At 45.8% G+C, this 13,159-nt stretch overlaps 2 protein-coding genes across 4 annotated transcripts in view; one reads left to right on the forward strand and one right to left on the reverse strand.

Moving 5' to 3' along the window:
• Positions 1–2,841, forward strand: part of CEP164 (centrosomal protein 164) — a 31,421-nt gene extending 28,580 nt beyond the window's left edge. Inside the window, exons 33-35 of the mRNA XM_071769058.1 lie at positions 286–396; positions 887–938; positions 1,988–2,841. The gene's annotated coding sequence lies outside the window, so the exon portion shown is untranslated. The remainder of the gene's footprint in view (positions 1–285; positions 397–886; positions 939–1,987) is intronic.
• A 1,937-nt stretch (positions 2,842–4,778) lies between these two features.
• Positions 4,779–13,159, reverse strand: part of DSCAML1 (DS cell adhesion molecule like 1) — a 79,122-nt gene continuing 70,741 nt past the window's right edge. For all 3 annotated transcript variants that reach the window (XM_071769105.1, XM_071769104.1, XM_071769106.1), the window contains 4 exons: positions 12,994–13,146; positions 12,608–12,802; positions 12,142–12,453; positions 4,779–5,694 (listed from right to left, as the gene is read on the reverse strand). In XM_071769105.1, coding sequence (XP_071625206.1) covers positions 5,240–5,694; positions 12,142–12,453; positions 12,608–12,802; positions 12,994–13,146 — 1,115 coding nt within the window. In that variant the 3' untranslated portion in view covers positions 4,779–5,239. The remainder of the gene's footprint in view (positions 5,695–12,141; positions 12,454–12,607; positions 12,803–12,993; positions 13,147–13,159) is intronic.

The following is a 13,159-nucleotide window of genomic DNA, read 5'->3' on the forward strand; positions in this document are numbered from 1 at the left end:
GTTATCTCACTAGGGCAGGTTGGGGGGGAGTGTGGGTTTGGTTGTTCTTACAGGCTGGGACTGCCCAGCTCCTGGCCAGATGTGCTGCCAGGTTCACATTGAGGCTTGGAGCTCTTTGGGGTAGGGAGGAAAGAAAACCCTCCTGTCTAGGGCTGTTCTCTGTTGGGGAGCAGAAAGCAAGTGGCAATGTCTGGGCTGGGCTGGGATCACCGGGGATGTGTATGGAGCAGCAGCTCCTTCTGCTTCTCTCCTGTCCTCTGACCCATTGCAAACCTGTGTGTCCAGCTGGGGAGCAGCCTGTTCCATGAGGAGCCCCTGCCCTACCTGGTGTACCAGCCCCTGCCCTGGCAGATCCAGTGTGTGAGCCAGAGCCGCCGCAGCAGCCGGGACAGCGAGGTGAGGGGGGGCTCCTTGGGGTGCTGTGGGCCTGGGGAGGGGGGAGCAGCATGGGGCTGAGACCCAAAGGGAGGAGAAGGCTCGGGCAAGGGGGGACAGGTTGGGGTCTTTCCCTTGAAAGGCAGACTTGGCATCCCAGGTGTGACAGTGTCAGGGCAGGTGCTGGAGGTGGTGTGAAAGGCAGCCTGGGCCAGTGGTTGCCCTAAGGTGCTACCAGCACACCTCAGATCTGACTTGTGAAACACAGCTCTTTTCTGCTTCTCCTTGGAGGACTTCTCACAAATGTGAATGAATCAGTCAGTGCTCTGTACTGCTCATCTAGGGAACAATGGGGAGTATCTGGAAGTTTCCAAAAGGAGTGGATAGTGGAAAGCTCAGTGAGGCTGGCTGATCCCCTACAGACTCCCAGCCAGCCTGAAAGGGACTGTTCTGGCCACCTTGGTGTGATACAGAACTAATTCTGTTGTGGTTTTGTTCTCTTCCTTTCTAGAGAGGCAGGAGCTCTCGGCACAACAGCGTCTACTCAATTTCTGGAGAGAAAGGTGAGTGTGGAGCAGGCAGCCCTGCCTGAGGACTTGGGGAAACTCATGGTGGAACAACAGAAAAGCTCCTGGCTCTTACCTCCCAGGCTCTGCCTCTCAGCTGTCATCAAGTGCTCAGCAAAGAGGATTTGAGCTCTGCTATTATCAGTGCAGCCAGGTGGCAGTTGGATAACAGGGGATGGAGAGATGCTCCGGGGGTTGGAGGGATGCTCTGGGAGGTGGATGGATGCTCCAGTGGGACAGCACAGGGCCAGGCTGGGTGCTGCTGGCCAAGGCAGAGTGGACAGGGTGCAAACACACCCAGGATGTGCCTCAATGGCTTCCCAGCCTCTGTGTTGGGTTTTTTTGTCAAGCAGGGCTTATGGGTGATCTTGCACCTTGTTAAGCAGGGCAGGAGGGAGACAATTCCCCACCAGGACTCTTTGTGGGGTTTTTTTTTTGCAATTTCTTTTAGGATGTGAATGGGAATGGGTTCAGGTGACAGTGGAGAGTTTATCCAGCAGCATCTGGCACCAGGATTTCTGATGGCTGCTCGGGGGGTGCTTAGCAGTGACACAGTCGCTTACAGGAGTGCTGCTGAGTGCTTTGATTCAGCTCCTGTTGAATTTCACAATACTTCCCTAATGCCACATTAAGCGTGGGGTGGGGAGGGCTCCCATTTGTCAGTGTGAGAGCTTTATTGCTGTACAGTGCCGGGCTTCTTTTCTAATCTTATTTGTGTGTGTGAAAGTAAGTGAGTATCATACTTGGTGATTAAACGTGGGGAAGCTGAGGCCTTTGGGGAGGGAAGCTGTGTAAACAGAGGGCTCAGGCTGCCAGGGAGCCTGTGCCTGGCTGTGCCTCCTGCTCCCTCTGCCCTGGGGATGCTCCCTGGGAGCTGGCAGAGCCGTGGTTTCATGCCGTGGCCTCTCCAGCCTCTTTCACCTCTGTAATGTCCTGATGTCCCCCTGTCTGTGGGCACGTGGGGGTCAGCCTGGACTCCGGGAGGTGAGCAGAGCCCTGTCCTGCTCATGGGATGAGCTCCCTGCTATGCTTTGTTCTCATCCCAGGCAACGTGAGCCCCGATGCCAGCAGTGAGAGCAGGTTCTTCAGTGACCCTTCTGAGAAGGCAGCCCTCACCATCCAGACCCACTTCAGGAGATACCAGCAGCAGAAGCAGGAGAAGAAGTAGACACCTTGGCCACCTGTGCCCTGTGCTGTCCCTCCGTGTTGTATGTCCTGTCCCTGGGCTTTGTGGCCGTGGTGGTGGTGCCCCTGCTCCCTGGTCTGTAGCTCCTGGCACACACAGCTGTAAATCCTCCCACTCCACGGGTGTTGGTCACTGCTCAGAGCAGTCTGCAGACCCTCTTGGTCCTGACCCATCTTGGTGAGTTGGGCTCCTTCTGCAGACAGCCCTTGGGGCAGTGTCCCTGCTGCTCCCAGCCTGGCAGGGGCAGCACCCCAAGGTTTCTGCAGCCCTTTCCCAGTGCTGGCTTTTGGAGGGTGCAGAGGTGTTGAGGAAGAGGGAACATGAGAGCCCTGAGCTCTGGGCCAGCAGAGAAATGGAGGGAGGTTTGCAGTGAGCAGGGAGGGGGTGGATTTCTCTTTGGATTTATGAGCCCAATGGGTTTTCTTTTTTCCCCATTTGCTGTTGAAAGCAGCATTTGGCTTGACCTGGCCTCCTTCCTCTGAGCCCTGCTTAGCTGCCATGGGGGGAGGCTGCTGCTGTGGGGAGGGGCAGTGGGCACTGGGAGCTGGGGGATGCCAGGGTCCTGTGCCTGGGAGATGGAAATTTGGAGCATCCTGAACTACACAAAGCCAGGGCTGGTAAGTTCTGGGGAAGGGAGGGTGGAAAATTCTTGCTAAGATGTAGAAGGAAATCTGTACTAGCCAATTACAATAAAGATGTTTTAATCGGTGTTAATCTGTTCCTCTTTTTATCTTACTAATCCACTTACTCTCCCGGCTCAGAACACTCTTGCCTTTTCTTGCCTCTTCTATTTAAAGTCTGGGATTGGTGTTTCTGAGGTGCTGCATGAGGTGGTGGTGGGCACTTGGCTTTGTTTAGCACCTGTCCCATGTAATATTTTTGAAGTCTAACATGCACTGAACTGTTTCTGAAATCCTTAGAAAAAGGCTTCAGCAGTGCCAGCTCTCTTGTCAGCACCTTCCACTGAGCTCGGGGAGAGGCAGGACTGGCCTGACTGGGTTGAAGGCAACACCAACCAGGGTAAGACTGAGCTGATTTTGGGGATGAGTTGATGCAGGCTGTGGTGTCCATCACTGCTGTCTTTTGATAACCTGTTTTAAGGTAAGAAAGCTTGCTCTGCTTCACAGAGGCTCTCTGAGAGCTGCATGACAGGCTCCTCAGTGTTTGTTGCCTTGCTCATGGTCCTGGTACAAACGCTGCACAAAGTCCATGCACTCTGTGTGCTCCATTGGAAGCTCACCAGGGTTTTGTGTCCAAAAACCTTTTTAAACTGAATCAGGAAGAGAACTCATGCATAGAGGGATTTATATTAAAAAGCCCAAATGCAAATTAAGTGCTGGAGAAGCAGCAGAATGCAGTTGGAGGCTGCCTCCTTGCTCTTCACATGGATTCTCAGCACATTAGACCCAGCTCCTCTTGCCTGGCACACAGGAACCAGCTGGCAGTGGCAGAGCTACTCAAGCTGTGATTCAGGCAGAGAAAGTCCATTTTCTGTGTTCTGGCATGGCTCTGGTCACCAAAAGCATGATGCTCTGTCTCTAAGGAATGCTTTGCAGGCAAATAAGGTGTTGGTGGGTGGAAAAAAAAAAAATCAACCCTGGCACTTGGAACACGATCCCTGACTCCTTTCCTGCAGCCTTTGTGGTAAGTGTACTCCTCTCCACCCAGGATGGCTCTGAGTGTTACAGAACCATTGCCCAAATTGATAAAAAATAGACACAAGAAATTGTGGTAGCAGCTTGTTTCCTGAGCCTCAGGCGTGAGCAGCTGCCAGGCTGTTGCCAAGGCACTCTCAGCTCCACTGGGTTAAGGAGGCACAACCAGATGGCACTGGAGGATCTGCTGAGCAGGGTGACAAGGCAGGCAGGTAAGGGAATCATAGAATCATAGAATCCTAGGGGTTGGAAGGGACCTGGAAAGATCATCTAGTCCAACCCCCCCTGCCAGAGCAGGGCCCCCTAGAGTACATCCCCTAGGAACGTGTCCAGGTGGGGTTTGAATGTCTCCAGTGAAGGAGACTCCACAACCCCCCTGGGCAGCCTGTTCCAGGGCTCTGTCACCCTTACAGTAAAAAAATTTTTTCTGATATTCAACTTGAACCTCCTCTGCTCCAATTTACACCCATTACCCCTTGTCCTATCACTGGTCACCACTGAGAAAAGCCTAACTCCATCTCCCTGACACTCACCCCTTACATATTTGAAAACATTGGGAACTGCAAGCCAGGCATGGAAATCACAGGTAATGTCCCCACGAACACCAATCCCTGTGTTTGCATGTGGTTTGGGTTGTGCATTAAAAAAAAAAAAAAAAATAACAAAACCCAAACCTAGGAAAGAAGAGCTGGAGCATGCATAGGGAAGTGATAAAAACACTACCTTAGAAATTACAGACAGCAGTGAAATGGAAGTGTAGTGACTTAGGGCTCAAATGGTACCAGAACCTCCTCTGGAAGGTGCAGTTTGGGTAACCAACAGCTCTGTTAATAATAAAAATATCCTTGGGTATTCTTGGCTCTGTGGTGCAGGGGCACAGGTAAGGAAGGCAGCTGGAAGGTCCCCTGTGTCCTGGGGCTGCTGCATCAGGTGGTGGCTGTGGGATGGGTTTGGGGTCTTCCCTGCTGCTGCCCGGCTCACTCGACAACGCCCGCGTATAAACATAACCTTTATTGCACACAGCGCTGGGTTTTTTTTCATAGAAAAAGGTATTAACACATAAGCATTTGCAAATTGAAGCAACTCCTGTTGTTTTCAGAACAGTAAAACAGCATGCAATGTCTTGGAGACGTTCCTTTTCAAAACCACCAACAAGATCAGGGAGGAAAAAAGAGAAAAAAAAAAAAAAAAAGAAAAAAAAAAAAAAAAAGTCGCTGAGTCTTTCCTTGTGCCCCTTTCAAAATGATGTGAAATATATATATATATGCTTACATATATATTATATTTTTAAATCTGTAACATCAAATTCTTTTGTGCCCTGGTTTCTTTTTCTGTTCGGAGAAGAAGAAAATAGCTTCATTTATACAAAAGAGTCCGTTATGTACAAGTTTGTTAATTAAATAGAAATGGCGCAGGGAAACGAGCAGCGTCCGTGGCGGGTGGGCTCCGCTGCCGCCCTACACCAGCGTGTAGGACTTGGAGTAGGCTCCGGCGCCCTGTTTTTGAGACCGCCCCACGCCCGATGTGCTCATTTCTAGGAGCGAGTCCCTGGAGCCCCCCACTTTGGAGTGCGGGGGCACTCGCGCCTCCCCGGCACCCGCGACCTCGGGGGCGGCGGCGGCGGCGGGGTTGGCCGGGGCGGCGTTGGCGGAGGGCGCCGCAGCGGTGCCGGCGGGGCCGGGCATGGGGAGAGTCCTCTGAGGTAAGGTGGTTGCGGCGGAGGCCGGGGGAGGAAGGCCCAGGGGCTTGGAACCGGGCTCCAGCGTCAGGTGGCGGCCGCCGGCGTGGTAAGCGCGGGCAAGGTTGCGGATGGAAGCCTCGCGCGGAGGCACCACCGGGCAGGCCTCGTGCGCGTCGGCCTTGCGGAAGAAGGCGTCGGACTTGACGTAGAGCGGGAGGTTGCAGTAGTCACCTGTGAGAGGAAGGAGAGGAAGGTGAGGAGATACGAGATATGAGGTGCCCAAGACAACCTGGTTGGAAAAAATAATATAAATTTAAAAATATATAACAGAATTATAATATATATTTATATATATATAACAATTATACAACATATAATTATGTAATACATATAATTATACAATTATATAACATATATAATATAGATAATAAAGTAATATATAATAATTATATATAATATATATTATATATTATATATTATATAATATATTATATATATTATATATATAATATTTATATTATGTTATATTATATATAATATATATAATTATATAATACATAATATACATAATGTATAATATACATAATATATAATATATAATATATAACATATATATTATATAACATATATATTATATACAATATGTAATATATATAACATATAATAATTATATATTATAAATTATATATTATATTATATATTATATTTATATTATAAATTATATATTTATATTATAAATTATATATATGTATTCCTGAAATAAGAACATAGATAATAAATACTACAAATAAATAAAACCTGGTCAAATCCGAATAGATTTTGCTGACTGGTTGCAGATTCTTATGTAATTGAATATATTTGAATATGTTTGCATAATCCTGACACATTGAAAAAAAGCTCAGAATAGACTGTTAGATTCTGCCCTAATTGAACAAAATTGAGATCTGAATAGAATTAAATAGATTACAAAAGAGAGAGGTTAAGATTGGAATTGTTACCGGTTTGCAAAATTTTGGGTGGGACAGGGCAAGGTGTAGATAAATTAGTAATATTGTGACACATTGAGCCACTTTCTACCAAATTGTGTCAGCTTGGCTTGCTCTGCATATGGCACATTATCATGCCTATGAATAATCATGAATCTTGGCAGAATAAATCAGAATATATTAGAATATATAATATAATATATTAGAATATATTATCATACATACACTTGCTTGTGTTGGGACTACAAAGCTAGCTCAGAAATTGGGCAAACCGGTGGTGGGGTTAAGACAGAAAAGTGGTAAAATGGTAAAAAAAAAAAAAAAAGATTAACCCCCAAAGCAACCCGCATAAATTTGCATATATCTACATAAATTTGCATACATATAAATACATAAATCCACACCAATCCTGAGAATTTGGTGGGGTTTGCCACTCTTATGCAAAAGTGTGGAGTATCTTATACCAGAGTTGCCAAAATTGCCTGTTTCTCTTTACCTGCACACATCTCTGCATGCATTTGCATAAATCTGCATGAATTTACATAAATCTGCATGAATCTGCAGGGTATAACAATAAAGATCTGGGAATTTTGGCGTTCCTCGTTTACATATTTGAATATACTGCATATATTTGCATGCATCTGCATACATTAAGGCTTGGTTGTGCCATCGCCACTGATTGTGCCAGATTTGCCACTGTTATGCAAAAGTGTGGGGGGTGTATGATGCCAACACGTGTCACCATGATCCCCACAGACTCATTAGAATATATTTAAATAAATTTGCATATATTTGCATATATCTGCATGCATTAAAGCTTGGTTGTGCCATGACCAAAAATTATGCCAAATTCGCCACTGTTATGCAAAAAGTGTGGGGGGGCGTATGAGGAAAAAACGAGTCACCACACTCCCACAGACTCATTAGAATAAATTTAAATAAATTTGAATATATTTGCATATATTTACAGACGTTTACATACATTAAAGCTTGGTTGTGCCATCACCACAAATTATGCCAAATTCGCCACTGTTATGCAAAAGTGTGGGAGGCGTATGGTACCAACACGTGTCACCACACTCACCACAGACTCATTAGAATAAATTTAAATAAATTTGAATATATTTGAATATATTTGCATATATCTGCATGCATTAAAGATTGGTTGTGCCATCACCAGAAAAAATGTCAGATTTGCCACTGTCGTGCAAAAGTGTGGGGTATGTTATGCCACAACGAAGCATCAACCCCCCCCACGCTCATTTAAATTAATTTGAATGTATTTGAATAAATTAGCATATATTTGCATACATTAATGCTTGGTGAAACAGTTGCCCCTTGCTCGCTGATTGTAGCAGAATTGCCACTGTTATGCAACAGTGTAGGGGGCATCAAACCAAAACAAGTCGCCACACCTCCCAGAAATATGAATGTATTTGAATACATTTGCATATATCTGCATATATTTGCATACATTAACTTGTGGGTACATGGCTGTGCTAGAACCAAGTGCTTGGCAATTCTGTCTCTCTTATACAGTTGTTTAGGGGTTTGGTTCTTATACCAATCCGAGTCGCCAAACTCACCACGCATTCATTTGAATGTATTTGAATATATTTGAATATATTTGCATGTATTTGCATATGCTTGAGTGCATACAAAGACCTGGTTGTGCCAGCACCACACCACTGGCTCAGAAACTGTGCCAGATTTGCCTCTGTTGTGCAAGTTTTTGTGTGTGTGTGTGTGTGTGTGTGGTTATTATGGCACAAAAATAAACCCAACTCGTTTCTTCCCCCCCACCTAACTAATCTGCATATATTTGCCTATGTTTGCATGCATTAATGCACTTGTGACAAGCTGGAGAAAGTTGGCAGGGAGAGCTCATTTACGTGAATTAGCATTCATCTGCTTGTGCCTGAATATATTTGCATAAATGTGTATTTACAGTCATTAATATGCATTGACTTGGTTGTGCCAGCACCTGGCTCCCACTCGTGCCAGATTTTGCCACATTGTTCAGTCGTTTGGCTGCTTTCCTCTCTTGCCACATTTCTGCTTGATGTTGCAGTTCTGTGCTGGATTTTGTCACACTCAGAGCAGTAGATTTTGCCCGTGCCAGATTTGGCCCTGCTTATGCAATGCTGTGCCACGCTTGCTTTGAATCTGGCACTATTTAAATACAGCTAAATATTCATGAGTCGGGCAGAATACAGCAACATTTATTTGAATATATTTGAATTGATTGTGCAGGCACCACTGAGCTGGCTGGTAATTGTGTCGGCTCTGATCCTGTTGTGCAAAAACACAGCAGCTGTGATTAAAATCTGGCAAAATCTGCGTGTCCTGCCAAATCTGCCAGACTGTAGTGCAGATCCTGACTGCAAAGATCTGACCTGATTGTGTAAGGCTGTGCCAGGCTTGCTTTAAATTTGGCCACGTTAGAATACAGCTAAATATTAATGAGCCTGGCAGAATATATGAATACACTTGAATATATTTAATTGATTGTGCCAGGTTTGGCCCTGTTTTTCAAGTGTATGCAGGCTCTGATTTAAATTTAGCATTATCAGTACGTATATAAAGACTATGGCAGAATATATCAGCTTATAGTTGACTTTATTAATATATATTTGAATTGACTGGGCTGGCATCATTCAGCTGCCTGGCAGTTACACTGGGTTTGGCCCTGTTGCATAAGCACCATGCCAGCTGTGGCTGGATTCTGCCAAATTCTTCTGGCAGTGAATATCTTGGAATACACTTCAATAGTTTACACAAGATCGAAGTAGACTCTCAGATTCTGCCCCATTCTGGTTAGATTTTAATTGATTCAAATACATTTGCATAGATTTTGCCAGATTCTAAGCTATTCTAATAGAAAGTAGTATATTTTAAAACAGGTCACCAGCTCATGCCAGATCTGAATAGGCTCTGCATGATCTTGGGTAGATTTGAATGGGTCTGAGGAGATTTTGCCATTCTAATATAATTTAATATATTTGAGAATACATTTCAATAGATCAGTTCTGCCTTATCTTGGACAGATCTGAGGAGATTTGCATAGATTTTTCCCAATTTGAACAGATTGCTTCCATTCAAGTCTTTGTGGATCTAACAGAATAAAGGGGGAAGCAAGAGACATGGAAAGGGGAGTTGACAGAACAAAAGGAAGAGAAATAGAAAGAAAGATGTAGAAATTAAAGGTATGGGAGGAAGAGGGAAGAATGGGAAAGGAGAAGGGAAGCAACCAGGGAAGATTAAAATGAGAAGGGGAAAATGGGGGAGTGAAAGGAAGGCAATGGGAAAAGGAGGAGATATGGGAAGACAGGAGAAATGAAGAGAAACAAGAATGGGAAAGAAAAAGAGGAAAGATAGGGAAGAAGAAGGGAAGAGTCATGAGATGATGGGTGGAGTAGAAGGTAAAAGAAATGGGGAAAAAGAGGGGGAAAAAGAGGGAGAAAAAGAGGGAGAAAAAGAGGGAGAAAAAGAGGGGGAAAAAGAGGGGGAAAAAGAGGGGGAAAAAGAGGGGGAAAAAGAGGGGGAAAAAGAGGGGGAAAAAGAGGGGGAAAAAGAGGGGGAAAAAGAGGGGGAAAAAGAGGGGGAAAAAGAGGGGGAAAAAGAGGGGGAAAAAGAGGGGGAAAAAGAGGGGGAAAAAGAGGGGGAAAAAGAGGGGGAAAAAGAGGGGGAAAAAGAGGGGGAAAAAGAGGGGGAAAAAGAGGGAGAAAAAGAGGGAGAAAAAGAGGGAGAAAAAGAGGGAGAAAAAGAGGGAGAAAAAGAGGGAGAAAAAGAGGGAGAAAAAGAGGGAGAAAAAGAGGGAGAAAAAGAGGGAGAAAAAGAGGGAGAAAAAGAGGGAGAAAAAGAGGGAGAAAAAGAGGGAGAAAAAGAGGGAGAAAAAGAGGCAGAAAAAGAGGGAGAAAAAGAGGCAGAAAAAGAGGCAGAAAAAGAGGCAGAAAAAGAGGCAGAAAAAGAGGCAGAAAAAGAGGCAGAAAAAGAAGGAGAAAAAGAAGGAGAAAAAGAAGGAGAAAAAGAAGGAGAAAAAGAAAGAGAAAAAAAGGAGAAAAAGAAGGAGAAAAAGAAAGAGAAAAAAAAGAAGATATGGGAAGATGAGGAAGAAGAAGGAAGAGCCATGAGATGATGGGAGGAGCAGAAGGTAAAAAAATGGGAAAGAAAAAGAGGAAAGACATGGGAAGATGGGGAAGAAGCAGAAGGAAGAGCCACGAGAAGATGGGGGGAGTAGAAGGTAAAAAAAATGAGAAAAAAAAAAGAGAAGACATGGGAAGATGGGGAAGGAGAAGTGAAGGGTCATGAGATGATGGGAGGAGTAGAAGGAGAGAAAGAAGGAGAGAAAAAAGGAGAGAAAGAAGGAGAGAAAGAAGGAGAGAAAGAAGGAGAGAAAAAAGGAGAGAAAAAAGGAGAGAAAAAAGGAGAGAAAAAAGGAGAGAAAAAAGGAGAGAAAAAAGGAGAGAAAAAAGGAGAGAAAAAAGGAGAGAAAAAAGGAGAGAAAAAAGGAGAGAAAAAAGGAGAGAAAAAAGGAGAGAAAAAAGGAGAGAAAAAAGGAGAGAAAAAAGGAGAGAAAAAAGGAGAGAAAAAAGGAGAGAAAAAAGGAGAGAAAAAAGGAGAGAAAAAAGGAGAGAAAAAAGGAGAGAAAAAAGGAGAGAAAAAAGGAGAGAAAAAAGGAGAGAAAAAAGGAGAGAAAAAAGGAGAGAAAAAAGGAGAGAAAAAAGGAGAGAAAAAAGGAGAGAAAAAAGGAGAGAAAAAAGGAGAGAAAAAAGGAGAGAAAAAAGGAGAGAAAAAAGGAGAGAAAAAAGGAGAGAAAAAAGGAGAGAAAAAAGGAGAGAAAAAAGGAGAGAAAAAAGGAGAGAAAAAAGGAGAGAAAAAAGGAGAGAAAAAAGGAGAGAAAAAAGGAGAGAAAAAAGGAGAGAAAAAAGGAGAGAAAAAAGGAGAGAAAAAAGGAGAGAAAAAAGGAGAGAAAAAAGGAGAGAAAAAAGGAGAGAAAAAAGGAGAGAAAAAAGGAGAGAAAAAAGGAGAGAAAAAAGGAGAGAAAAAAGGAGAGAAAAAAGGAGAGAAAAAAGGAGAGAAAAAAGGAGAGAAAAAGAAGATATGTGAAGATGAGGAAGAAGGAGAAGGAAGAGCCATGAGATAATGGGAGGAGTAGAAGGTAAAAAAAAGAGAAAAAAAAAGAGAAGATATGGGAAGATGGGGAAGAAGGAGAAGGAAGAGCCATGAGATGATGGGGGGAGTAAAAGGTAAAAAAAATGGGAAAAAAAGAGAAGTGGCATGGGAAGATGGGAAGAGACATGGGAAGAATTAGTGTAGAAAAGAGTAATGGGAGAAACATGGAAGATGTAGAAGGGAACGGGAATATGGAAGAAGGAGAAATGAAGGTAAAATGGAAGAACTTGAAACAAAAGGCAAAGGGAGGAGAAAAGAAATGTGAGGAGAGCAGAAGCAAAGAGATGCAAAGCAAGGGGGTAGAGGAGCAAAGCAAGGGGAGGGGAAAGATCCTATGCAGTGAACACACAGAGGCACAGCAGCTGCTACTGAAAGATCACTGCTGTGGAGAGTGCTCCTCTCCAGCCTTGCACAGCCAGTGTCTCCTTCAGCATCTTTATTCTTTTATTTTTCTCCATATTACACAGCACACAGCACAAGCAGCACACAGCCACACACAATGCCTGCTGGTACATACTTTTGCTGGCCCGGTGCGGGATGGGCACGGCCACACTCTTGCCCCGCTCGCTGTCCTGGGGCTTGGGGGGGGAGGCAGTGAAGCGACAGATGCCAGGCTCCGAGGGGGTGCTCATGGAGGTCATGCTGTCGGCGTTGTCGGTGGTGCCGGTGGTCATCTGGTCCGAGGAGCTGTCAGAGATGAAGCACTCGGTGATCTCGAACTTGGCGTGCTGCAGCTGCTCCTCCAGCTTGGCGTGCTCGTAGGCACGTGCCAGCTCCTCGTAGGTAGACGAGGCGCTCTCCGTCGACACCATGCTGTTCCGCCCCTTGTCTGGAGAGGAGAGGACACATCAGAACCCCACGACTGCTCCCTGGCTGAGAAAATCCCACTGACCAACCCTAAACACCCCCTGTGCAGACACCCAGGGGTGTCACCCTCCCCAAGCCCCCGAGGGGCAGAGCCCGCCTGCTGCCCTGCTCCATACCGGTGTCCTGAGAGAGGCTGGCACTGTAGCTGTCACTCTCGGTGACCGTGATGCCGTGCTGGGACCCCACCGTCCTCCAGTCCGAGGTGAGGGTCCGTGCTGGGGTGGACGCCTGGCATTTGGTGAGGGTCCACTGGCTGGAATAGCGGTTGCGGGTGCTGTGTGCCGACTTCACGCTCTTTCTTGACACGGGGTCTAAGGCACAAAGGTGACAGAATCATGGCAGGTCCCTCCTTAAGATTGCCAGGACACTGTCCTGTACCCCTGCAGCCCTCCCTGCTCTTTCTGCTTTACCAGCACCTCCTCCCAGGCACAGCCTGCACTCCAACCTTGCTGCCAACAGGACCAGCAAACCCACCCCAGCCCTCAGGGCCACAGCCACTCACTGGTGCCGGGGCGGATGTCCGACATGTCGATGAGGGGCCCCGTGTTCTGGATGAGAGCGGGGTGGTGCAGCGAGACTCCCGTGCAGAAGCTCTGGGGGTTCACTGCCTGGCTGAACTCCGTGTCAGTCACCGGCATGGTGGCTTTGTCATCTCCTGTGGGAAGAAG

The sequence above is a fragment of the Heliangelus exortis genome, chromosome 26, assembly GCF_036169615.1.
Source record: "Heliangelus exortis chromosome 26, bHelExo1.hap1, whole genome shotgun sequence".
Classification (NCBI taxonomy): domain Eukaryota; kingdom Metazoa; phylum Chordata; class Aves; order Apodiformes; family Trochilidae; genus Heliangelus; species Heliangelus exortis.